This window comes from Phodopus roborovskii, unplaced genomic scaffold, assembly GCF_943737965.1.
Source record: "Phodopus roborovskii unplaced genomic scaffold, PHOROB, whole genome shotgun sequence".
In the NCBI taxonomy this organism is placed as follows: Eukaryota; Metazoa; Chordata; class Mammalia; order Rodentia; family Cricetidae; genus Phodopus; species Phodopus roborovskii.
The window spans coordinates 289,675-315,925 of NW_026125811.1; the positions used below are offsets into that span (position 1 = coordinate 289,675).

Below are 26,251 nucleotides of genomic sequence, written 5' to 3' on the forward strand. Positions count from 1 at the left end.
GCAGAGCTCAGGTATGCAGGCCTAGATTAGCCCAGCCCAGCCTTTCTCCAGTTCCGCCAGCCAGCAGCGGGGTCAAGAAAGGACCCCTTCAGGTGACAAGAATGACTCAGCAGGGGCCTAGGCAGGAACTGAGATAGGACAGCCCGGACAGACACAAAATTCCCTGCAGTAAGAAGCCAACAAACCAGTATGTTAAGGACACAAAAAGGTGAACAAACAAAAAGTAATTTCAGTCTGCTTTAGGCCATGGGCGGACTGGAGGCCTGCGCCATCGCAAGGCTTCATATTTAGCTTAAAAGGCCGGACCCGCTTAAGGCAGAAAAAAGCCCAGTATCTTCTAAAGGCCCCTTTCTTTTAAGACAAAACGTCACCGTGGTTCGATCGGGCCTTTGAAAGGGTTGGATGGGAGCCTTTGAGGGGTGCAGAAAACTGCGCATCCGTGATTATCTGGGAGACTTTGAGGGCACTGTAATCTCTCGAGAATAGGAAACCATTTTCCTCGCTAGCAGAGATTTTGCTTTGCTAAGGCAGCTGCAGCTTCCCTGCCCCCCTCTCACCCCCATCGCTGCTGCCGCTTCTAGCAACCACGCCCCGCGGGCCCCAGGGCTTCTTGGCCCTGAGGCTCGCAGCCCCCGCGCAGCTTGCACACCGCGCTCCCTTCCGCCCCACCCCCGCGCGGCCCCATCCGCCCCCGCGGCCAGGCCTGGGAGCACAGAGCGACGCCTCGCGCCTGCGTCTCAGTAACTTCCTGCCGCGGAACGTCCCACCCACTCGCGAGAAGCCCGCCTCCGAAGACGCGTAAAGCCCGCCCGCGGCACGCTGATTGGTCAAGGGAGCGGAGCCGTTGGCTCCCAGGCCCGCCTCTCCACCGCCTCTCCGGTTTCCCAGGGCGGATGCGCCTGCGCTCAGCTGCCTGGGCGGGCTGAAAGGCGCGGGTTGAAAAGTCTCGTTCCAAGTTTGGAGAGAGAGCAGAGCGTCTCAGACCTCGTTACCCGCGAGCGGGGAGGAGGCAGGAGAGGAGGACGCGGCGTCTGGGGGGAGCACCCAGGCGGCCAGGCCACGCTCAGGCTATCCGAGCTACGCGTGTGTGACGTGCTTGGAAAAGGCAGGAGCGCCTGCAATCGGGCCGCTCTTGGCTAGCGAGAGAAGTCCGAGGCGGCAAAGGGGGGCGAACGACCCGACGCAAGATGGCGAGTAAAGAGAGTAAGGAGGGCCCTGCGGGGCGGCGCGCGCCGGGGCTGCGGGGGGCGGCGGGAGCGGGAGGCCGCGGCACGCGCCGGTGAAAGGCGCGAATTGGCGTGAGGAGCAGGGGGCGGGGCTGGACGCCAGGCTGGGCGCGCGCCTGGAGGGGGCCTGCGCGGGACGGGGCCTGCTCGCAGGCTGCGAGCACTTCCGGAGCCGGGCGCGGGGCCTAGGGGTAGGCCCCCTCCCCCACCCACCCCTCCGTGGCGGCCTAGCTGGCTCCCGCGCCCTTGGCTCGGGGCGCAGGCGGTCGCAGGAAGGCCGCGGATCCTTTCGTGCGCATGTTCGTCGTCCGTCTCGGGGTCGCGGCCCTTGTCCGTGCTGGAAGAGGGGGTGGGGAGGTTCTGGAGCCCGCCGGACTATGGCTGCCGAAGCTGGCATGGTGGGAGCTGGGGCCTCCTGAAGCGGGGATGAAGGAAGCAGGCCTGTGGGGTTCTGCTACACGTGGATTAGTCTATTCGAGTAAGGGTCATGGCGCCCCTTTACAGTAGGGATCATCTTAGAGCAGGTGCGAACCACAGTAAAAGGCTGAAAAATCACGATGTTAATGTAATTGATGACCCCCCCCATCGTTAAATGCACACGATACTGATCTGGAAAGTGGAGGGGGGAGCTTCCTGGTGTTAGCATTCTCTTCACTTTCTGGAAGAGCAGTTCGTGTGCACATAATAGGTAAAAGGGAAGAATAGATAAGGTGTGGCCATTTCGAGGTGACCTCCAGTATCCGTATCCACATTTTGACTTCAATCCTTCTCAGCCACTTAATTGTGGGCTTTCTCCAAATTCCAGTGTTTGAAGATACGGTGGAGGAGCGTGTCATCAACGAAGAATATAAAATCTGGAAGAAGAATACACCGTTTCTGTATGACCTGGTTATGACCCATGCTCTTCAGTGGCCCAGTCTTACGGTTCAGTGGCTTCCTGAAGTGACTAAGTAAGGGATTCTGGCAACTTTTATTTTGCGTAGATTAAGTGCTGTTTAAATTTTTCTAGGGTTTTTCTCTTTTGCTATTTTACACACACAACATAAATATATTTAATCCGTGGGTGAGGTGGCAAGGGGTCTTTATGTTTAAAACTTAAGATTTCTGAGAATATTTCTGTCGTGGAAGTCTGGTATTGAAGGAAGAGAAGAATCTTGTGGGACTAATTGGTTTTTATAGGAAATACTGAATATTTTGGCATTCCATGGGCTATATTAGACCACCATCAGCTGGGACTCCAGACGAATACATTATTTCCATACTTGATAGAAAATATTATAATAAATAATAAAATAAATAATAAATGATAAAAGCTATTATGGCTTCATGGGTTTTTGGTAATTGAAACAACATTTATGTGATGCTTAAAGTATATAGTAAAAGAGAAACAAATTTGGTAATAGTTGGCCAAAGGAAAGCTGCCATTTGTTTTTCAGTGTGGGATTTAGGTTGAGATTCTTGTTAAGTGCCTGTCTCAATTATTTGTAAAATTTCTCTGGCAAAATTGCTGATATTTACTGACCTCTTAGAGTAGGACCTGACACATCTGAGGAGTTTAGGCCTCATAGCATTTTGTCATTCTGGATTTTCCAATGAGGAAAAGGGCTGACAAGCACTATGCTCAGACACATACTACTGGTGATTGCCTGGCTTACAAACCAGGGCTCAACCAACCCAAACCGGTTGGCTCCAGAATCAAGGCACCGCCTGCATTAGACTACCTTGCTTATCTAGGCATGAACCTTTTCCAGTAGGAATATGGCCACATACCTTAAAAGTATATTGGGGTGTGGGTGTGTGGGTGGGTGTGTGTGTGTGTGTGTGTGTGTGTGTGTGTGTTTGTTGTGAGTCCATGATTAGGATTAAGCAAAACTGATAACAAGGAAGCTTTTTTGACCAGTTGTAAAAGGAATCCATTTTTAAGTGAAGCTACTTGTAATGGCTAGGTCCCATGCCATGCCTTAACAGATGGGGACTTAATGTCTCAAAAATCTGTAATTTTTTTTTTTAATTTGAAAAGTTTTTTTTTAAATACTAAAATTTTATTTTAAAGAAATGAAAATGTATAGATGTGGGAGGAGTTCTGAATGATTACATAAATAAATGGGGGCTTATAGGCATTAATATTTTTTCCCCAAGGCATTAATATTTTTTCCCCTGGCACTGTGGGTGAGTCAAACCCAGGTCCTTAGTATGGTAGGCATGTGCTCTGTGGCTGAGTTGTTTTTGATCAGGTTCTAAAATGGACTGAGGGCCGACAAAGTGGCTCAGCATGGTAAAAGTACTTGCCTCAAGCCTGAGGACCTTCATTCAGTTTCCAGAACCCACGTGGTAAATAGAATTGACTCTGATGTTCTCTGCACACACACACAAATTGTTCTCTGATGTTCACATGCACACACACAATAAATAAATGAATAATAGTACAAAAAGTAGATTGATCTGGGTGTAGTGGCACATGGCTGTAATTCTGAGTTCTAGGCCTGCCTGAGGTACATTGTAAGACTCTGTTTCATGAAAAAAAAAAAAAAGAAGTGCCAGAGAGGTGGGTAAGAGCACTGGCTATTCTTAATACCTGGGTTTGATTCCCAGCACCTGCCTGGTGGCTCCTAACCTTCTGTAATTCTGGTTCCAGGAGATCTGATACCCTTTTCTGACTTAATGCAGGCCTGAGACATGCATGTGATGACCACACATACGCAGTCAAAATATTTATATGCTTAAAATAAAATAAATGCTGAAAATAATAAAAAAAAAAAACAAAAAATCATGAGACTATAGACAAAAGTATTAAGTATTTTTTGCAGTTTGGTTGCATTTGTCTTTTTTGGGGGGGGTCTTCCTGTTAATGAGGACTTAGGAATTAGTAACAGTATACAGCTTTCTTTTTAACCCCTTTTAAACTTAACTACAGCATAATGGAAAAGAATGGGGACTTTAAGGTCAGAGAACTGGGTTTGAATCTAGCCTCTGCTGATTAGCTTTGTTGTTTAGACTCAGTCTCCCTTAGTTGTCTTATCTACAGATAACTGGTTAGTAGTACCAGCTTACATACTTTGTGGGGAATTAAATAATGGCCTTGCATGTTAACTATCTTGTGTAGAGGTTTAAATGATGACTGATGTTGATTCTCCTGCCTCATCCTGTTTTTAATTTATTTTAAAGACAGGGTCACACTATGTAGCCCAGGTTGTCCTGTAACTTGATTTGTGGACCAGGGTGACCTCGAACTCCAAAAAAATCCGCCTGTTTCTATCCACTCTACCTCATGTGTCCTTCTGCCTATATTCAACATGCTTTCTAATGATTATTTGATTCAGCTTTTTAAAAAGTGTTTATAAGCTGGGGAGTGAACCCCGCAACATTCAAGGCAAAACACTTTGCCACTGAATTATATCCCTGTACTTCATTAAAAATTTTCTTCAGTAGCAATCAGTATATAATTATATAGTGTGAAAAGTGTCACATACTCGCAATTCCCCCTCCCCTAGTAGAGGCAGCTGTTTTCAGTTTCTTGCCTATCTGTATAGAATATAGAAGTACATGTCCTTTTTGGGGGGGGTGGTCTTGAAAATTGAATCTAGGGCCTCATGATTACTAGTCAAGTACTCTACCACCAAGCATTATCCCTAGACTTTTTTTAAAAACATGCACATGATTTTCATTTTGAAATAAAGTCTTGGTGGCTGGGGTGGCCTTGAACATGGAATCCTCCTGCCTCAGCTTGTGAATAGGTAGGATAGCAAGACCTGGCTTCGTTTTATTTATTTTAATTTATTTATTTATTTTTGGAGATGGGCCTCAAATTCACTATGTGGCCAAGAATGATACACACCTTTCAGTTTCTGGGATTTATTTTTTATGGTAGCAAGTTGTTGATTTAACTTCTTATTAGGAATGTATTAGAAAGCCAGTCATGGTAGTGCACAATTTTAATCCCAGTACTTGGGAGGTAGATACAGGAAGATATCTGAGTTTGAGGACAGCCTGGTCTATATAAACCCTCTCTCAAAAAACCAACAAATACATTGGAGACTTACTATGCTAACACATACCCATTCTTTATAAGGCTAGCCCACAGCTTTTTATGAATACAGTTTATGTCATTGTTTCCTTGTGGATGGATATTTAGGTTGTTTCCAATCTTGCTGCTACAACAGTGCTGCTGAAAACAGTATTGTAGGAGAGTAAACTATAGACAAGGTCTATCTCACCGTATAGCTCTGGCTGACCTGAACCTCATTTGTAGAGCAGTAAAATCTATGTAATAATCAAGTCCTATGAAACTGGAATATTTTAATTTGATTCAAGAGAAAAAAATTTGTTCTGAGACAGGGTTCAAGAGAAAATTTTAAGATTCCCCCCAGTTTAGCTTCATAGAAAGGTCCTATGATAAACTAACACTGTCTATCGTCCTGCTTTTATTAAATTTACTGGTCTTCATCCCCCCCCCTTTTTTTTGGTTATTTTTAAGACAGGGTTTCTCTTTGTAGCTTTGGAGCCTATCCTGGCATGTACTCTGTAGACCAGGCTGGCCTCGAACTCCTAGAGATCCACTTGCCTCTGCCTCCTGAGTGCTGGGATTAAAGGTGTGTATCATCACTGGGGCTCATTTTCTTCCTTAACCCCTCTAAAATAGTCACTTTTTTTCTCCATAATAAGTCCCTTAGGAGATAATTTAAGATCACTTTCACTTTTAAGTCATTTCTCTATAGTTTTTAATTTGTCTTCCTAAAGTACATTATGTTAGGGTCCCAATAATCCAACACTAGAGATTGAACCCAGGGAGGGATTCATGCATGGGAGTTGAATGCTGTACTGCCAAGCTATATCCCTAACACCTTTGTTTTGAGCCAGGGTCTCTTAATTGTACACACAGGCCTTGAACTCATTACATGGTCCTGTAGGTCTTAGCTTATAATCTTCCTGCCTCAGCAACCTGAATAGTTGAGATTATACCACCCAACTAGAGGCTTAATTATCTAAGTTATTTATGCTAAGTAAAAATAAGTGTGTATATGCCTGCCACCACCCTAAGCCATATCTTATTTTTTTAAATACTTTTTTGTTATGTATACAATGTTCTACCTGCACACCAGCAGAGGGAAGCAGATCTCACACAGATGGTTGTGAGCCACTAAGTGGTTGCTGGGAATTGAACTCAGGACCTCTGGAAGAACAGCCAGTTCTCTTAATTTCTGAACCATCTCTCCAACCCACCATATCATATTTTTGGGTTACTATGCATGGATCAACTAATACATACCCTCCAAAGTTGCTATTTTACTTAGTTGTGACTACCTATTCTGACTTGACAGAACTCAATTTTGTAAGCTATTACTAAATAACATACGTAGATACAACCTCCAAAACTTTTTTTGTTATTAAATCACTGATATCCTTGAAATTTAGGAACAAACAGATAAATAACCTAACTTGTCAGATGTTGGGGCTTATAGCCCTACTTCTCTGCGGGTCCATGGAACATAGTTGAAAATTGCTTTTCTAGATAAGACAAATGGGAAAGCTTTATTTAAAAATAGCAATACAAACATCACTGTTTGGATCCAGGCACCAAGAGGCACCGGTAAGTTTTTAACTTGAAGGTGAGTTTCTATAAAACAAGGTAACAAAACAGTTACATTGAGAATGTCCATTGCATAGGCATCATAAACACCAATGGTTTTATATCATACCATTTGCGATTAAGCTATTTTTTAGGTGAAGGAAGTGAGACCAGAGGGAGTTTGTGTTTTAAACAATTACATATAGCTAGTTTTTTTAGTTTGAACCAGGACATAAGCCCATTTTTCCTGATTTAACATTTTACTTACTCCATTCTATCTCATTGCCTCTTACTGGAAAAACAGAAATATCTAGTGTATTAATGTCGGCTATATTAAAATGGGTATAGGGGCCTGAAGGTATAATTTGAGTAGGAAGTTAGAATATATGTATTTAGGATCAATGATGGACTACTATGTAGATAGATGATGTTGGTGTGTTTGGTGAGTTGATCTACTGTCCTTAGAATGATGCTCTAGGAAAGATAGCATTCACGATGATAACTTTTTGGGGGAGGGGGAGAAAAACCCTATTCATAAAGAATGTTTTCATATATTTGAAAGTATGGGGGAATAGTAAGTTGGGAAGCAAGTTTGTAGTTGGTGCTCAGTGTATATTTGCTAAAGAATTTTTAAATGTATTTTGAGGGAAACTGAATTTGTTAGTGACTGAAAAATTCCTATAGGATTGGTGTGACTTTTTTTTTTCTCCTAAACAGACCAGAAGGAAAAGATTATGCCCTTCATTGGCTAGTGCTGGGCACTCATACATCTGACGAGCAGAATCATCTGGTGGTTGCTCGAGTTCATATTCCAAATGATGACGCACAGTTTGATGCTTCCCATTGTGACAGTGACAAGGGAGGTGGGTATATTAAAATTTTATACTGTTAGCTTTAGCCAAAAGCTAAGCTATAGCAATGTAACTTAAAAGAATTATATTCACCCAGCATGCATGTGAGGTTTTGTAATAACATTTACAGGATTGAAAAATTAGGATCATAGGAAATTGGTTAAACACATTGGTGTGTTTTGAAGTATTACTCAGTAATTAAGAATGAGAAAAAAAACTATGCAACAGTACAGAAGGTGAGATTTTTGTGAATAATCACATCTTAATTGAAAGGCTAGTTTTTAAAAATTTTTATATCAAGGTAGAGCTATATATGTGAGGTAGATAATAATCTAATGTAAACAGGCTTTGAGAATAAATTTCATACGACAGGTAGCCTGTGTTTTGGATATTTTTTTCTCCTTAATGTGTGTTCTATTCTGTCAGGCTAAAATCTTTTGGGTTGATTGAATTAAATGACTTGTGAGTTTTAATCCTGAGTGCATGTTTTGCTTATGTCTCCTCACTTTAGAATTTGGTGGCTTTGGTTCCGTAACAGGAAAAATTGAATGTGAAATTAAAATTAATCATGAAGGAGAAGTAAACCGTGCTCGTTACATGCCACAGAATCCTCACATCATTGCCACAAAAACACCATCTTCTGATGTATTGGTTTTTGACTATACAAAACACCCTGCTAAACCAGGTATGAAATAATAAAGCTAGGCTGTTAATTATATAAACATCATTTTTACTTGAAATGAGGAAATTTTAAAATCATTTCAAGTACTACACTGTGGAGGCTGAAGGGATGGCTTAGCAGCAGTTAGGAACTCTGGTTGCTCTTCCAGAGGATCTGGGTTTAATTTCCAGCACCCACATGGCAGCTCATGGTTCTCTGTAACTCTAGTTCTAGAGGCTCCAACAACACCTTTCGCCCTCTGGGCACCACATATGTTTGTGGGACACTGACATACCTGCAGAGCAAAAACTTACACACAAACATTTTTAAAATCACCAAAGTAGTAGTATACTGTATAATATTTAAAGTTTTATAAATTGGGGGCTCCTATAACCACCTTCAAGTTTGGTAATTTGCCAGAAGAACCTAACAGGAGATTACTTGTAGGTGTGGTTTATTACAGCAAAGGATCCAGAGCAAAAGCAGAAGAAAAAAGACATCAGTAAGGTAGATAGGCAGCAGGTAAGTCTCCAGAGGGGACATACACAGGCTTCTGAGAACTTCCTTTCTGGGGTCAAACAGGACGTGCCTTTTCTATAACAGAAAACCACAGGAATATGTGCTAAGTGACTGCCCAGAGAATCCTGTTTGAGTCACAGTGTCTGGAGTTTCTAATGGAAATCTTGTCACTGACTCCATGAACATTCATGGTAATGAAAACCAACAGCTTCAAGAGTCAAGTTAGATGAATCCTTGATAAACAGTCCTAAAACAAGTTGCTACAGCATGCCTTCACTGGTTTGAGCATGTCACATTCTGAGAGGTTAGCCAAGGGTCATTTATGGTTTCAGGCTACCCCAGGGACCAGATCTGCTTTGTTAACTATATTTCTAAAAATTGCCTTGGGGTGAGATAATGAAAATTAGCTATCCCATAAATTCGTGTATTCGCAGCCCCATTCAACATTTCTATATTGGTGATAATAATTAAGTTCTCCAAACCCAGTCAAAGCAGTCATGGGTTAGATGTAGTCCTTATTCTTGGAGAATTGCTGTTGTAGCTTACTCGATGAAGAAGTCTGAAACTTACTTGACTCTTACCAAGTTTGATAAAGGTATAACTTTGTGGTTAATATGTTTTCTCTTAGATCCAAGTGGGGAATGTAATCCTGATCTTAGATTAAGAGGCCACCAAAAGGAAGGATATGGTCTTTCCTGGAATTCTAATTTGAGTGGACATCTCCTGAGTGCATCTGATGATCATGTAAGAATATGATATTCTTAATCTGTTGTATCTTATATTAATAGTGGAAGTGTCATAGACAGATGTAGGCTAAAGGATCTCTGTATAAATTTCTAAGATAATGCCATAGATTGTTGTGTTAACATTTTTGTAGGTTTTAAAACAATGATTACAGACTACTCTAATTTTAGAGTTTTATGATATTACATAGCTCTTTTAAAGATTGGAGGGTTACATTTAAGAGAAGGTTTTGTTTTGTTCAAAACTTGTATATCCATTGCTATTAATTTCAGACTATTTTAGGTGTCCCAAAATGAGACTCCATAGATGTTAAGCAGTTACTCCTTCCTTCCCTTCTGCTAACAACTGTTGTAGCTAAGACACTGACATATGACCTCCTAACCATGGGCTTTGACAAGTTTACAGTACAATAGTTACCTCCTGTGGAATGGGCCTTTTACATACAAGTAGTAGTCGGTTCTGTAACAGTCTTGCTACTATAACACCAGAGTTCACATCTTGTGTTGGTGTGCAGGATTAAGAGATTGTTAATGACCTTGTTATCCTGGCACCAGGAGGGCTAGCCAGCAAGTAGTAAAAGCTTCTTGCTCGGTTCCAGCTAGATTTCTATCCTGTAACCACAGGACATGTTTTATTCAGCAACAGGATCTTACCATTTAGTTCTGGTTGACAATACACCACAGTAGCAATTGTCTGTTTGATTTTAGGGAGATAATATGTTCCTAAATAAGATGATAACTTTTAAATCTGGCATTTTCATAGCGTTGGTTCTCTTTCCTTCTCCTTTAGACTGTCTGCCTGTGGGATATAAATGCAGGACCAAAGGAAGGCAAAATTGTGGATGCTAAAGCAATCTTTACTGGCCACTCAGCTGTTGTAGAGGATGTGGCCTGGCATCTGCTGCATGAGTCCTTGTTTGGATCTGTTGCTGATGATCAGAAACTTATGATGTAAGATGGAAGGTTCTGTGAAACCTTGAATGGTGATCTGGATGACTAGTAGTGAATTGTAGACTGATTGAATCATTTCTTGAAAGTTATGTCATGATCTAAAAATGGGAAATAGCTTGAATAGTGATAAATTTTAAATTTGAGACCCAAAGTAACTGATTTAGAGAGATCAGGGAGGAGTGTTCCTATTAGGGTGTGGCCATGGAGCTGCTTTGAAGTTAAAGGATACTTCATGTTTCATAAGTAACTACTGTACAACTGAGACAAGGAGAACAATATACTGAAATTTGACAAGGCTAATTACAGGTTAAAAAAGTATTACATTATTCTCTAGTCTATTTTGTGTATACCTAAAATAGTAGGTAATTAAGATTAGAAATCCAATAAGGAGGACTTAGAAATAATAGCCACAGTTGTTATCTGGAGGTTTAAAATAAGTCATTTAGTAGTAAGAAACCTAAATTGCCAGCTATGTGTGGTTCGTGTATTTGTGAATGAGTGAGCACATCAGAGCTTGTGCAGAAAGAAAAGCCTCTCCTGAGTCAAGTATTTGGTAGCTGTAGGAACTGTGCTGTATGCCTTGCCTTTTTTTTTTCCTTTCATATTTCAGATGGGACACCAGATCCAATACCACTTCTAAGCCAAGCCATTTGGTGGATGCACACACTGCTGAGGTCAACTGCCTCTCATTCAATCCCTACAGCGAGTTCATTCTAGCAACTGGCTCTGCAGATAAGGTTACACCCCCCCTCCCGGCCTTTTTAGTGTTTACCAAGCCCTTTTGTACTTTAGTAGGCATTTTAAAGGTCATACATCAAGTATAGAAATCATTTTCTTCTGGTTTCTTCTCTCTAGACTGTTGCTTTATGGGACTTGCGCAATCTAAAACTAAAACTTCATACCTTTGAATCGCATAAGGATGAAATTTTTCAGGTATGTGATAGTTTTGAGATATATGTAAAATTTTTATTTATAATTATGTGCATTTATTTGTATGGGCATAAGCATGTAGAGGGAGGTCATAGGATGCCTTCAGAGAATCAGTTTTATACTACCATGTGATCTGGTATCTGAACTCAACTCAAACTTTCAGTTTTTTGTGGTAAGCACTTTTACACTGTCTTGACAGGTCAGTTTTCTGATTTCTTTATATGTCAGGCTTTAGTGACTTTATGCAAGGGAGTGATGGTTTTAGTTTTTCCTATTCCTGAGATATGGTTTCTCTGTAGCCCTGGCTGGCCTGGAAATCATTCTATAGATCAGACTGACTTAACTCAGAGATTCAACTGACTGCCTCCCTAGTGCTGGGGTTAAAAGTATGTGTGCCACCAGCAATTGGCAAGTTTTCGTTTTATTTTTGTAGGGTATTGAACATTAATTTTATAGTTCCTTTTGGTTATAGTATGTAAAGCTATCTGGGTAATGGACTTTTGTTGCTGCCATTGATTTTGAGAAGCCCCTAGTCCAGAATTAGAAGAAAAGTTCTTCCAAAAACAGAATCCGTTTGAAATATATTTATTTTTCATGAATTCTTTAGTTAAGAGTGCTACTGTGGTGGATCCACTAGTTTAAAAAAAATGCCTTAAACATGGTTTTATAATAGAGATAATAAGTTAGGATAGACTGGATAGTTTTAAAGGTTTCAGTTCATGGATGATTATGGGCCTGAAAGTTTCCTGGGGTTCTTGCCTGAGTTCTTCCGTACTAGAGAATTTGACTTTCCTCAGTGCAGCCTGGGGGTTGGGCCATCTAAGAGAGATTTAAGGACTTGAGTGTAACTAAATGGTAGAGTAATCTTAAAGCATTGGATTTAGTAGCATCAAGGTGGTAGGCTAGTGGTCAAAAAGACTTGAACAGTAAGATCTCTGGGTTGAGAAATGGATACACAATATGAGGTGGGGAAATGTAGTTTAGAATGACAGCTACAAAGGAACAGAGAACTCTTGAAATATTTTTTTTTAATATCTATTGCTAGGTTCACTGGTCTCCACATAATGAAACTATTCTGGCTTCAAGTGGTACTGATCGCCGCCTGAATGTGTGGGATTTAAGGTAATTTAGGATCTGGTGCTAATCTGACAGATTACATAATGTAACTTTTTTGAAAAAATATTTATTATTTATACAGTGTCTGCCTGAATGTATGCCTATATGCTGGAAGAGGGAACCAGACCTCATTACAGATGGTTGTGAGCCACCATTTGGTTGCTGGGAATCAAACTCAGGACCTTTGGAAGAGCAGTCAGTTGCTCTTAACCTGTGAGCTATCTCTCCAGCCCCATAATAGCACTCTTAAACCAGGAAAGCAATTTGCTAATCTATCTAACTTCAAGAGACTTTTTAACTACCTAAGAGTTTTTGTTCTGTAATATAACATAACATTTCTTGGCTTATACAATGTATAGCTAAAAGCTGTTAATATCTTTAGACAGATCTGATGTGCTGGAGATTATAGAGGCTGCACATTAGTTCATGTATACTTCAGGGTTTCTCTGTGTAGCTTTGGAACCTATCAAATCTACAGTTAAAATATTGAAGGAATTTTGAGCTAATGTTTATTATGAGCAATATTTCTTTATCAGCTTTAGTTATGAGTAGCTCCCACCCATTTCAAGGAAATAAACAATCCACATTATGATAATAGAAAAAAAATAAATCCTCCTAAGTTAGTGGTTCTCAACCTTCCTATGCTGCAACCCTTTAATACAGTTCCCTCATGTTGTGATGGCCCCAACCATAAAACTATTTTCTTTTCTACTTCATAACTCATTTTGCTGATGTGTGAGTCGTAATGTAAATACCTGTTTTCTGATGGTCTTAGGGTCGTCCAACCTCCTCCCCGGTTAAGAACCACTGTCCTAAGTGATTCTCATAAATACCTTTACAATATAGATATGTGTATTTTAGGATTAAATGTCATGGAAAACTTCAGTAATGAAAGCTTTCTGCTCTTTCTTAATAGTAAAATTGGAGAAGAGCAGTCAGCAGAAGATGCAGAAGATGGGCCTCCAGAACTCCTGGTATGCATTAGATCAAATATCGTATGGTCACTGGATTATTTCTCATATTCTATCTCAGGAATAGGTCAGAGTTTCAATTTTAGCTTGCCTGTGATTTTAAAAAGGAAGTCTAGGATGTTATTGTGACTAGGTTCTGACATATCAAAAATAGTAAATAGAGCTCTGGAAGGTTTCTGGAAATATTTAAATGAGGATAACGACCTCCTGGAATGTAGTATCTGAAAATCTTTGAGATTTACTAACTTCTTTGTATAAGATCCCCAGCCCCTTTGGCTCCTGTGGCCAGTAGCTTCAGGCAGAAATAAGCAAAAGGATGGTAGGAGCTTTAGATAGACCAGTATGTGTGGCATTCATTGCCATTGCTGTTTAAAGCATAATCCTGCAGCCCATGATGCTCAAGCAGGAAAGGAGGTCATTAGTTTTGAGGACATAGGGGATAGTATGTATGTGTCTGTATGTTACTCTGACGGGGATGGGCAGTGGCAGTAAAATTTCTTAATAAGTTGCTACCATAACCAGATGGTGGCATCTAAATTTTTTTATTGTGGGTGACTTTTTCTAAAGTATTGTTTGTGAAGCACAGCCTTCATGGTTTTTCAGAAAGGCCTTAGTCTATAGCCAGTTTTATATTAGAAATTTGGAGTAATTTTATAGTCCTAGTGAAATAGTTCAGCAGTTAAAAATAACCTGGTGCTTGGCCTGGTGGTAGCAGCACACGCCTTTTAATCCCAGCACTCAGGAGGCAGAGGTAGGTGTATCTTTTTAACTTTGAGGCCAGCCTGATCTTTTTCTAGGATAACCAGGACTGTTTCACTGGCAAATCCTATCTGGAAAAACAAACAGACAAATAATAATAGAATTTAAAAAAATAAGCCAACCTACTGCCCTTGATAGAGGACCAGAGTTCAGTCCAGTGCCCATGCCAGGTGGCTCACAATGGTCTATAAATAACTCCGGCTCCAGAGACATCTGACACATCTGGCTTCCACGGGCACTGCACTTGCTCACATGTACATACACATACACTGAAATATTTCTAAAATGTCAAAGAAAGCTTGAAGTCAAATAGCACTCTTGCTGCTTAAGAGTAATAAATTAGTGTCTATAAATGTTTGTTTTCATTTAAATGGACTTGGTTATATAAAGTAAAAAAAATAAGAGTAATAAATTAGTAGCTAGACAAAGTGGTTCAACAGGTAAAAGCTAAGGGAGAGGGTCATAGGTTTAAACCTGGGCTACAGAGCAAGAGCCTGTTTTGGGTAAGGGACAAGATTTGTTCATATGTAAAGCTGTTTACCATGCCATTTTATTTATGGGGAAGTTAGTCTCCCTTTTCCTTTTTTGGAACAGTCTCAAGTGCTGAGGTAACGTCTCAATTTTTAACTGATAAAATGGTTTAGGGCATTTTAGATAAAAATCAAACTTTTGTTCTTCCAATCAGTTCCACTAAGTCCTAATAAGTATATTAGGCACGATGGCCTGTTTTGTTGAGGCATAGTTTTCTCTGTGTAGCCTTGGCGGTCCTGGAACTTGCTCTGTAGACCAGGCTGGTCTCACTCATATAAATCCACCTGCCTCTGCCTCCTGAGTCATTGGATTAAAGGTGTGTGCCATTACTGCCTGGACTGGCACAATGCCTTCTTTATGAGGTAGTCTCTTGTAGAAAATAACCCTTTTAGCATTTCTTGGGAAAGTTCACTGAACTATGCTACATTCTGGATCTTAAAAGTCTCAGTATTTTTTTAAATCCAAACTGACTATATTTGCCTTAAGAACATGAAGGAGAGGAAGAATGGCTACTGTGAAAGAGGGCTAGAAAAGAATCAGGAGAGTTTCTTGTTGAGGCCCATGAAAGAGTACATGACCAGACACGTTGGAAATGCTTGATTACTATTCATCATTACTCAGCTTGGAAGTGGTGGCATAGTTACAGGGAAATGTTCTTAATATGGGCAGAGGCCAGAGAACTTAGGGATGAAATGTCCAACCTGTTACTTAAGATACCAATGACTTGATTTAGCCATTTGAATGTATGGGCACATGATGGGAGATGTCATTCTGTATATGTTTCTCATACTGGTTAATAATAAAGCACTGTTGGCCAATTGGAAAGGAAGATAGGAGGGACTAGGAGACAAGGAGGAAATAGGAAGTAGTGGAGGGGCAAAGATGGAGAGTCTGGAGAGAGCTGTATGCAGCGGCCGGCTCCCGGTAAGAAGACCACATGGAAATACATAGATTAACACAAATGGGTTAATACTTAAGACAGAGCTAGCCGATAAGAAAGTAGTAACTGGCCAACAGGCACATGTGTGGATAGAACATATTAACAAAATATTTGAGTCTATGTAGAATGTACAGGTGTTCATTGTAGTATTCTAGTTATTTTTCTGGAATTTTAAAGACTTAAAAGTTTTAAAATGGGAAAGTATATGAAACCAAGACTTCTGGTTTTTTTTTTTTTAAAGTTTATTCATGGAGGACACACTGCCAAGATTTCAGACTTCAGTTGGAACCCCAATGAGCCTTGGGTCATCTGCTCAGTGTCTGAAGATAACATCATGCAGATATGGCAGATGGTGAGTTGAAGTATTTTTTCATAACTCTTCTAAAACAGTTTCACTGGTGATAGAGTATAATCAAAATTTATGTGACTATTAAAGCTGTAGGATGGGAAACAGTTTAAAGAAACCTTTTCTAAGCCTGCAAAATGGCTCAGCAGATAAAACCTTCACAAACCATATGGCAGTAGGAGAGAACCAACTCCACACACTTGTCTTCTGACCTCCACACATGCATACTGGTATACGCAACAGTAATAATTAAAAAAAAAAAGATTTAAACCGTTTCCTTTTTAACAACCTAGCAAGGTAGCTCAATGCCGTTTTATCCACACATTCACATAAAAACACGCACAACATCTGCTTGACATTTGTCATTGTTTTGTCAGCTGGAGTCTTGGCATTGTTCTGGTCTCTGGTATCAGTGCTGTCACACGAGAAGAATGTGGTAGGAAAATGTTATCAGTTCTTTAATGAGGAACACTAAATATTTGTCATTTCTAAGGTTCTGAGTTAACCATTGCTTCCTTTAAGTGATGCTTAAAATGTTTTCAGAAGATACCATTCCTGAACAGTGACTAAAATAGTGTGGGTGACTAAGTATGTCTAGGGAACTGCATAGTGGCAAGTAATTTAAAGGGTACTGGCCACTGAAACAAATTGACAGTAAATTTTAATCTATATATTCACAGATATAAGTTCTGTTTTTACCTGTGAATTTATTTGGTTATCTCCAGGCTGAAAATATTTACAATGATGAAGAGTCAGATGTCACGACATCGGAACTGGAGGGACAAGGATCTTAAACCCAAAGTACGAGGTGTTTCTATTGAATGTATTGCTACATGAATGCTTGATTTATCAAGCGCCAAAACGGCATTGTATAGTAGGAAATGTAAGTGGGATGGCTTATGGCATTCTTTACCCTCTGATTCTAGCACTTTCAAGTGAGCTGTTGCGTACTGTATCATATTGTAGCTATTAGAGGAAAAAAAAAAAGGAATGTTGCTTAAGAAAGGACATCATTATTGTTTTAAAATACATGTTGCTGGGTATTGCCTTTGATTCAACTGTTTTAAGTCCTCTTTTTCTCAAACTTTTAAGTGCTTGCTTAAGTCCCCAATATGCAAGAATAACTTTTACACTTTTTCCTTCCAACACTTCTTGATTGGCTTTGCAGAAATAAAGTTTTAAAATAAAGTTTGTTTTGTTCTTTTAGAAGCTGGGAAGGGGTGGATGTGTGTGCATGATGCTCCCATACATATCTCCTTTCTCCCTTGGCAGTAGGTTAAATTGTTCCTTTGGATTTGTATGCAATTAAGGCCACACGGGCAACAAAAGAATACACAGAAGCTGTTAAATTCATCATACATATTTACTTAATCTATACAGAATCGAGTAGATAAAATCAGATTCACGTTAGTGAAAAATCTCTACAAAATGTCTTTGAAAAGCAAAACAAGACTGCCTCTTAACAATTCATATCCTCATGAAAGACGTGGGCTGTAAAAATAAAGCAGTGTGTTTAGCACAAACTAGAAGATAATCTGCATCATTTTTCACAGTTATTTCCATCTACAGTCTGAAAGAGGTAGATTTTTCTGCAACACCTGAGAATTGAATTGTGATAACCAGGTGTGTAATAAAGGCAGTTGCATACATAACTAAAAAATACTGGTCTCAAGACCAGGAAATGTACTTCTACAAGTCTGAGGATGAAATGGCCTGATATCCAAGACCCAAGTTGTCGCTACATTTTGGGGTCTACTGCCACTATAAATATACATCAAGATTGCACAGTAGTGCACCAAATGCAGTAAATGAAAATTCAACATTTAAACCTTTTCTTGGCCAGCCTAGTAGCATTACAGTGTTCTAGAATATAGGATGTGCTACAAAGCCACAACACTGGGCTGGTGAGGTGATCACTTTAGGGGAGGGTATCCTTCTCTGAGGTCCCATTTGTTTTTATTCACAGGGTAATGGGAGGAAAGATTCTGAATGCATCCCAGACAGAATCCCTATCCTCCAAACAACTAGCTAAAAATGCATACAAGCCAAAAGCAGCAGGCCAAGACTGTTAATCACATTGCTTTATAAAGCCCTTGGAAATATGCAACAGCTCCAAGATTTACAATCTTCCACACAGGACAAGCACCACAAACAATGTGGCAGGCTACACACATGGCTTAATAAAATGTTAAGAGCTGTGTATCCAGCAGACTTACAAAATGTGATCATTAGTAATAATTTCAAAGTAGATTATATTTCTGATACACTTTCACAAGAAATGACCCAGTATTTCTAGTAGCTGAAGGTGGGAGAATATTTATAAGATGCTATTGGAAGGTACTGTTTTTTTTTTTTTTGTTTCTGACACACTTTGACAGTAATAAGATTACTTACAATCTACTTTATGAATTTCTTTTCCTCCACTGTCTGACCCCTTGATTTAACATGACCAAGAAAGTTTAGAAATATACAATACTCCAGGGATTTTTTGTTTTCTATCTTTTGGTAAATTTTCAACTGTTTGAACCTGGTTTAGAACGTCACAGGAGTGTACAAATAAAACTTTGAGCAAAGAGAAATGGAGTTTATTCAATCCAGTAAGCAATTTAACAAGTGTCAATCTGGAGTTTGCTCAGTAAGTAGAATGTGGTGTTTTACTTGAACCTTTTAAACATTACTTTATAAAGCATTTCCATGCAAATTATACTGAGATAATAAAGACCTAGTAATCTGCATGGCTGAACCACATTCAACACAGAAAACAAAAAGAACATGTTATGTTGCTTAGTTTTGAAATTCCCCAATTTAAAGTGTAGAAATGTTAATAATACTGGTTTGTTTTGTTTTAACTGAGGGCATCAAAGAAAGGAGAAATGGACCAGAAAGCATAGACTATGTGTAAACAATTTGCCAAGTCTTTCCAAGATAAAAATGCTGGTTCCAGTGTTTTTACTTTGGAAATTATGTTCAGTTAGGGCTGATTTGTAATTTTAAATTTTCTTTCAGGAAACAAAATAACTCATCCTTTGATGGAACTTGTAAACCCAGGGCCTCTTGCATGATGGGCAAGTGCTTACCATAGCCCCTGGTAGAAAATCTTAGAGCATATGAACAACCAACTTTAATATAGCAAAAATGTAGGGGGTAATATAAGCTCCATATTAATTTATTCTTGTCCTAAACTCACAAAGTACTGCAAAGAAGAGCAGTTTTCAAAGAGTGGGAAAATAAACTACCACCATCCACTACGGTGATCATCAGGTAGTTGAAATTAATTTCACATGTGGTACATTTCTATCCAAAAACCAGCACAGTGTGACTTTTTAGTCACAGAAACATTAAGTCCATTCATCCAATACTTTGTCTATTTTGTTTACAAATAACTTTTCTATATATGTTCTGCCAGAACTTCAAGGTTATGTGGTCATCTCAATTTGTCAAGTAAATCAAGAGAAGCTAATTTGAATGAAAAATGCTAAGCTTGTTTCTGACTGACCTGCCCCACCCACCCACCCAATTCCCCTTTATTTAAATAGGCTGTTAAGCAAAGGTAATCACCTAGGTATTTTCCTTTGACTAACATTAATAGGCCAAGATGCTTAAATTGAAATTGTTTTCACATCAAGGAACCATCATGAAAGCATAGTTTCTCTAATGGCCCTGTCTTGGCAATATTTTAATTAGGAAAATTAGGTGCAAGTAGCAGGAAGAGAGAGGACATGCACTCCAACAAAGGGGGGAAATGAGGCAGATGTGCAACATAGTTGAAGGAAATTTATAGATTAAAACTATTTCAAACTGCTAAGCAGCCTCCTGTACCACATAAGTCCAGTAGTTCTAAGAAAATACAGATATGGTAGAAAAAGTAAGAAAATTTTCACCACAAAACCAATAGTTACTACTAACAGAGGAAGTTATACACAAAATATATCTCTCAATACAGTGATCACATTTCACCCTAGTCAACTGACTCAATGCCTTGCGCAGAACCTGAAGATGAGGGCTTTTGTGCAGCACTTCTTCTCTCACTCACTGACTTGGCCTTGGCCCTAGCATCCAAGTGCATTCCCAGGGCTCTTCTTGAAGTGTTCATCTCCTTGAACGAATCCCGGGCAGCACAGGGTTGCATCGCAGGTGACACCAAGTCCCCATCTGCTGCTTTGATAGAGACTTGTTCTTTCAGGACTTCCACCTTCTCGTTGAGCTCATTTCTCTCTGTCTGCAGAGCCCTGCACAGCTTCTCTAACCGTTCCAGTTTTATTTGAAAGGCCTTGTACTCTTTATCACGGACAGTTTTCTGTTGTTTTTTTAAAATGAAAAACAAAACCAGTTGACAGTTCTATAACCTCATTAAATACAAATCCGGCACTGTTTGTAAACAAAATAACTGAGCTGAACCACATTTGGAAACTACCTGTTATTATTTACATGTTTGTTAGGTTTCTGAAGAAATTAGTATACCTCCACTGCCTATGCATCTTAAGTATAGGTATAATATTTAATATACTTAATTAAATTACATTTCTTAAAAAATAGATGGAGTCCTCTTAACTTGTTAACTTATAGAAATTGAAGATAGTTGTCAAAGACTTTAAAAACTAAGCTTACTTAGAACAATTTATTTTGTTAAACAGTGGGTTTCTCTCTGTAGATCTGGTTGTCCTGAAACTCGTTCTGTAGACCAAGCTGGCCTTGAAAGAGAACTACCTGCCTCTGCCTCCTGAGTGCTGGGATTAAAGGCAGGTGCCATCACTACTGGCCGAATAAGATTCTTATACACATGTACTCCATTGTGCAGTATTTTCAATTTTGTGAAGATGTGTAGTGACTGAAAGCAGTATACTTTCCCTTCTGACATGCCCAAAAAAGCACTTTTTTTTTTTCAGGTAGAAAGCTATTGGGGGTGTTTGCTGGCAGTCACATTAGCAAGTCCAATGAATAGACTATCCTCGGCCTAGACTCAAGGTATCAGGCATCGCATCTCTCAGTTGGTTTTGTCTCTGTCTAAAGACAAAGTCTCACCATGTAACCTCAAACTCATAGAAATTCTGTCTCTGCCTCCTGAGTGCTGTTTAGATTCTTGCAGTTGCATGACCTAACTCAAACTTTAGAGAGTCAGCACTGCTGGCTGGGTTCTAGCAATCCTGGTATCTTAAAAGGAGGAATTGTTACAATGTTTGAGAAAACACTATCAGAAGATGCTCTCCACCACTATCCAGATACCAGGAAAGGCATCAGTCTATTCAGTAACTATCATACTCTATGCATAAATAACAACACATCCTAATCTCAGGAAACCATCTTACCTCCTCAGCCATCTGCAGAAGTGCTTTATTATTGTTTTCCCATTTGGTGCGCCATATTATTGTTTCCTTCTCCAGTTTTTTAATTTTCTTTGTCATCTGTGAATGGACATAATTAGAAATTTAAAATGCTAAATTAACAGTTAAAATTTCCTTTGTAAATATGTGACTATTTTGACTGCATGTATGTATGTGCAAAGAATATGTGCCTGATGCTCTCAGGAGGTGAGAAGAAGGCATCAATGTCCTGGAACTGGAATTTTGAATGGTTGTGAGCCACCGTTGTAGATGCTAGGAACTGAACTCCATCTAGTCTCTGCAAGAACAAGTAAGCCTAACTTCTGAGCCATCTCTCCAGCCTTTAAATTCCATTTCTTACTACTGGCTGTCCATCACAAAAAAAGCTTTAATATTGCTCCCCTCTCTGTCACTATATTTGCCTCACTGAGCTGTCCTCTTTGCCTTCAAAGACTAAAAATTGATGTGCTACTATAAGGTCCAATCATTTCAGAACTAGAAACAGGATTTAATACTTTGTGAGAAATAAAAGTTTTAGTGATCTTCATACCTCATAGAACTTTTACCTTGGATTTTGATAAGGTAGGCCCAAAAGAATCAAAGGAATACTTTTTTCTTCTGGTGGGGTGGGGGTTCTTACTATGTAACTTGTTATGACCAGGCTGGCCTCAAATTCAGAGATCTGCTTGCCTGTGCCTCTGGATTTTTAGGATTAAAGTCATGTAATATGCCTGTGCAAAATAACATTCTTAAACTTCTACAACAACTAAATTTTTAGAAGTTGAGACTGAGACTTGTCTATGCCTATCAGTTCCATATTCTTAACACTCTCAGTATTTCTTTGTTCACACCAGCTATTATTCAAGTCAGGACACTGAGCTAGGTGCTGTTAGGAGAAACAACAGAGCAGACCATACCTTCTACTGGTGGCTAACAAACTAGGACAAAGGCGATGGAAAGAGCTGATGGAATACTGACCCACAGTGATCTGTATTTTTCCATCCCACAGGGTCTTCCACAGGATAGCAAATTTGGGGAATCCCTGTCTTGAACTGTGTTCCACTTCAACAGTGAGCATGTGCTGGAATTCAGCTAATACTTACTGTGCCTAACAGTTACCCCTCGATCGGATTGTCAACTCAAAGGACTGGTAGGCAGAACAAATCTGCTGCTCATAGAATTCTCCAGCTTACTAGGTCTAAAAATACTTCAAGGTGGTAATCTGAGCACTATTTAGCTCATGGTAATTGAGCACATGTTTAATGAGCCAAGCACTATCTGAAACTGGTGGGTCTTTTTTTATTTCCTTTAAAGGGACAGAAGGCCAGTAAGAAGGTATTTGCCACCAAGCCTGATGGACCTGTTTGATCCCTGGAACCTACATGTGTAAGGAGAGAGTCTACTCACAGAAGTAGTTCTCTGACCTCCACACATGTGCCATTGCACATGTATGTACACATACAAAGTAAATGAGTGGGGGGAACACAAAGTCAGAACAACTTGTTTACAATCACATTTTTTAAGATTTATATCTTTTATGTGTACATGGCTGTGGGTGCCCATGCAGACAAGAAGAGGGCTTTGGATTGCCACGAGCTGGAGTTAAACAGGTATTTATGACTTGACATGGGTTCTGAAACTGGACTGAGCTCTCTGGAGGAGTGGCAGACACGATTAACCATAGAGTTATTTTTAATTGTGTGTATTCATGTTTCTGGGGGAGTATATGCACATGAGCAAAATAGCCACAGACAGCAGAATAGGGCATCAGATTACTTGGAGGAAGAGTCTTCTCCATAAGAGGGACAGACTGGAAAGACAACAGATGGTTGTAAGCCACCCAACATAGATGCCTCTAGAACAGCAACCAGAGCTCTAATGCAATGGAAACACTGACCAAGAGTGCATTCTGGGATGGAGTAATACCACTTTTAAAATTTGTCTACTATAGTCCTGATGTGGTGGGTGTGTACCTGTAGTCCCAGTTAATCTGGCCTTCGAGGCTGAGGATTGGGGCCAGGATAGTTGCTTGAGTCCTAGAGTTCAAGACCAGCCTGGGCATCATAGTGAAACTCCCCAAAACAGTGTGGTGGGGCAAGCTTGTAAAGCATCAGATAATCAATGTCCCTTCAAATTATGCCAATCTTCTCTACTAGACCTTTTTACTCCAGGCAAGCAAAGGAATTTTTTGACAGGATTAGAAAAAAATAAGCTTGTTTGGTGATTGAAAAGGCCTATTTCTAATGAAGTTAGCTTTTAATTCCAGCCCTTGGGAGCCTGAGACAGGTGGATCCCTTGAATTCAAGGCCATCCTGCTCTACAGAGCAAATTCCAGGAGAACAAGGGCTACATAAAGAAACCCTGGCTCAAAAAAACAACAAAAACAAATAGGATTTATCATAACTAGGGAAGAATTATAAAATTATAAACATAACTATTTGGGGGCACAATAAATAAAATTACTATATTATAGCCTCGTATTTATAATGATAGATAAAATACAGTATCATAACAACATAAACTCACTCCAAGCAGCAATAAAGAACTTATACCCTTTTATGTTTCAGTCCACTAAAAAAATATACAAATACCTTTTCCATTTCCTGCCTGAAGGTTGTAAAAAGTTCATTGCTTTTTGCCATAGTAGTCTGGAATTCTTCAAACTTATCCATATAAAGAGAAAGCTACAGAACAAAATAGAAAGTCAGTTATTCTGAGTTCCAGGTAAACAATTCAAACTCATAAACACATGATGATATTTGTTATAAATGATGGAAGAGTAAACACCCAAACTCTGGATAGCAGACAGATGGCTAAAATTCTATTAACCCACAGAGATCTAGTATTTGGGAAGCTTACTGCTGTTAACACATTTATTAAAATGAAGGAACATTATATTATAATCACATTAGTTAAAACTCTTGAGTATGGCAGAAATTTCACATACCTGTAAATGCTTTGAAATACCTACCCCCCCATACATACACATGAAAACTAAAAGACCATTTTTCTGTTAAGTTCTTAGCTCCTGAATGCAGGCAGAAAAGTAGTTGGGGATAGTGAGATAAATTAAGGAAAGAACAAAAACTAAGAAACCATTTTTTTCTTTAACTCCAAGGAATTTGTATTCAAGATGAATTTAAAATACATACATAAAACAGTCACCCCACCCCTTACTTTAGAAAAGGCCTCCAGAGAAGAGAGGACATAGTATAGAGTCAAAAGAAAAGAAAAGCTTTAAGTTCCAGAAGGGAACCTTCAAAGATGGTTAATGTCATTACAAGGAAACAAATTCAGAGGAAAAGTCTTCTCCATAAGAGGGACAGACTGGAAAGACAAGAGTGCTTGCTGTTCTTGCAAAGGACCGTTGGTTCCCAGTGCCTGCATGGAGGTTCACAACTATCCACAATTCCCTCTTCTGACTGCACCAGGCATGTACCTATACCCAGGCAAAGCATTCATGTATATAAGATGTTTTTTGAGGATCTTATAAAGTTAGACCTACTGGTTCTGCAAGTCTTTACTGAACTGTTCCTTCCAGGATGAGGGGACTCAGGCACAGGGCCACAGCCAGGCACCCCACCCACCTCCCCAACACCTCAGTTTGAATTCAGCATGATAGTCAACAGAGGAGGGTAAGCTCAAGCAGTCACTTCTCTAGGGGAGCATAGTTAAGTAGCTTTTCAATCAGGTCCATCTGAGCTAGCAGCATGCGGCAGCAGCAGTAGCACTTCAGACCCACAGCACATAAGATTTTTAATCTTACAAAGTAGAGGGGGGCATTTGGGGATACAGCTAAGCAATAGAATGCTTGCTTAGCATGTTCAAGGCCCAGTTCAGTCCCCAGTAATGAATCAAATGAAGGATGAAAAGAGAGGAATATATACATGTCATTAGACACCAAGAAAAAAAACAAAAACATGTAGTCAGTGATATTACAGACATCTAACAAAATGTGGGTGGTTGAAAGTTCACCAGGCTAGAAGTGATCACTGGGAAACAGGCAACAATCAGTACCTACAGAAAAGTATAGAAAAGAACAGGAACTACAGAAGAAAGCTGAGGATTGAGCAAAAGCTAGTGGAGGAGGTGTTCTGTTCCCACCCTAACAATGCATCTGAGGCTGACAGCCTGAAGTCGAGTAAAGAGCACTTTCAGCACTTGCAATTAGACACTCCAGTAGTTTCAATGAAGCCTGTTTTAACTAAAGATAGGACATCCAAAGGAAGACTATCTCTTGAGAGTTCAGTGTTGGCCCACAGTAGTACATAGATGGCAACTACTTGGACTTATGTGGCAAATCATAAAATAGTGGGCCAAGGCAACTACTATGAAATGCTACAGTAAAAGCAGCAAATAAGATCATCTCTTGGAAAGGATAGTAATGTTTAGATAATAGAAAAAGAAGTGACAGCAAATGAAACAGTAAAATGGCACAGGTCACACAGCTTAACATCTGTAGATATCTGGACTTTATACCTATCACATTGATTCTTCATTTGTACAACTGGATGTATATATATATATATATAGGACTGACAAGTAATGGATTTGAATTTCCTACCAGCCTTTGACATGATCATAACCTATGGTGAAAGTTCCAAAGTTCTACAGACTTCTGATAAATACCTGTTAAAACGTGTACTCTTTAAATTAGGCTAGTTTTGCTAGGTGATGGTGGCACACACCCTTAATCCCAGCACTTGTGAGGCAGAGGCAGGAGGGTCTCTGTGAGTTTGAGGCCAGCCTGGTCTTCAGCCAGAGCTACACAGAGAAACCCTGTCTCAGAAATAAAAGGATGGTTATAATATAACCAATAC

General features: G+C 39.7%; 2 protein-coding genes across 3 annotated transcripts in view; one reads left to right on the plus strand and one right to left on the minus strand.

The window, feature by feature from the left end:
* The first annotated feature begins 896 nt into the window (after positions 1–896).
* Positions 897–17,298, plus strand: Rbbp7 (RB binding protein 7, chromatin remodeling factor). Its single transcript, XM_051178731.1, has 12 exons — positions 897–1,203; positions 2,032–2,176; positions 7,510–7,655; positions 8,155–8,328; positions 9,452–9,567; positions 10,357–10,517; positions 11,128–11,254; positions 11,373–11,450; positions 12,493–12,569; positions 13,480–13,537; positions 16,006–16,116; positions 16,836–17,298. The coding sequence occupies exons 1-12, from the start codon at positions 1,188–1,190 to the stop codon at positions 16,902–16,904; spliced, it is 1,278 nt and encodes a 425-aa protein (XP_051034688.1). The 5' UTR covers positions 897–1,187; the 3' UTR covers positions 16,905–17,298.
* Positions 17,299–19,864: 2,566 nt separating this feature from the next.
* The window catches only part of Txlng (taxilin gamma), a 48,582-nt gene continuing 42,195 nt past the window's right edge, over positions 19,865–26,251 (minus strand). For both annotated transcript variants that reach the window (XM_051178732.1, XM_051178733.1), the window contains exons 8-10: positions 24,023–24,115; positions 21,417–21,512; positions 19,865–20,407 (exon numbers count right to left, since the gene is read on the minus strand). In XM_051178732.1, coding sequence (XP_051034689.1) covers positions 20,069–20,407; positions 21,417–21,512; positions 24,023–24,115 — 528 coding nt within the window. In that variant the 3' untranslated portion in view covers positions 19,865–20,068. The remainder of the gene's footprint in view (positions 20,408–21,416; positions 21,513–24,022; positions 24,116–26,251) is intronic.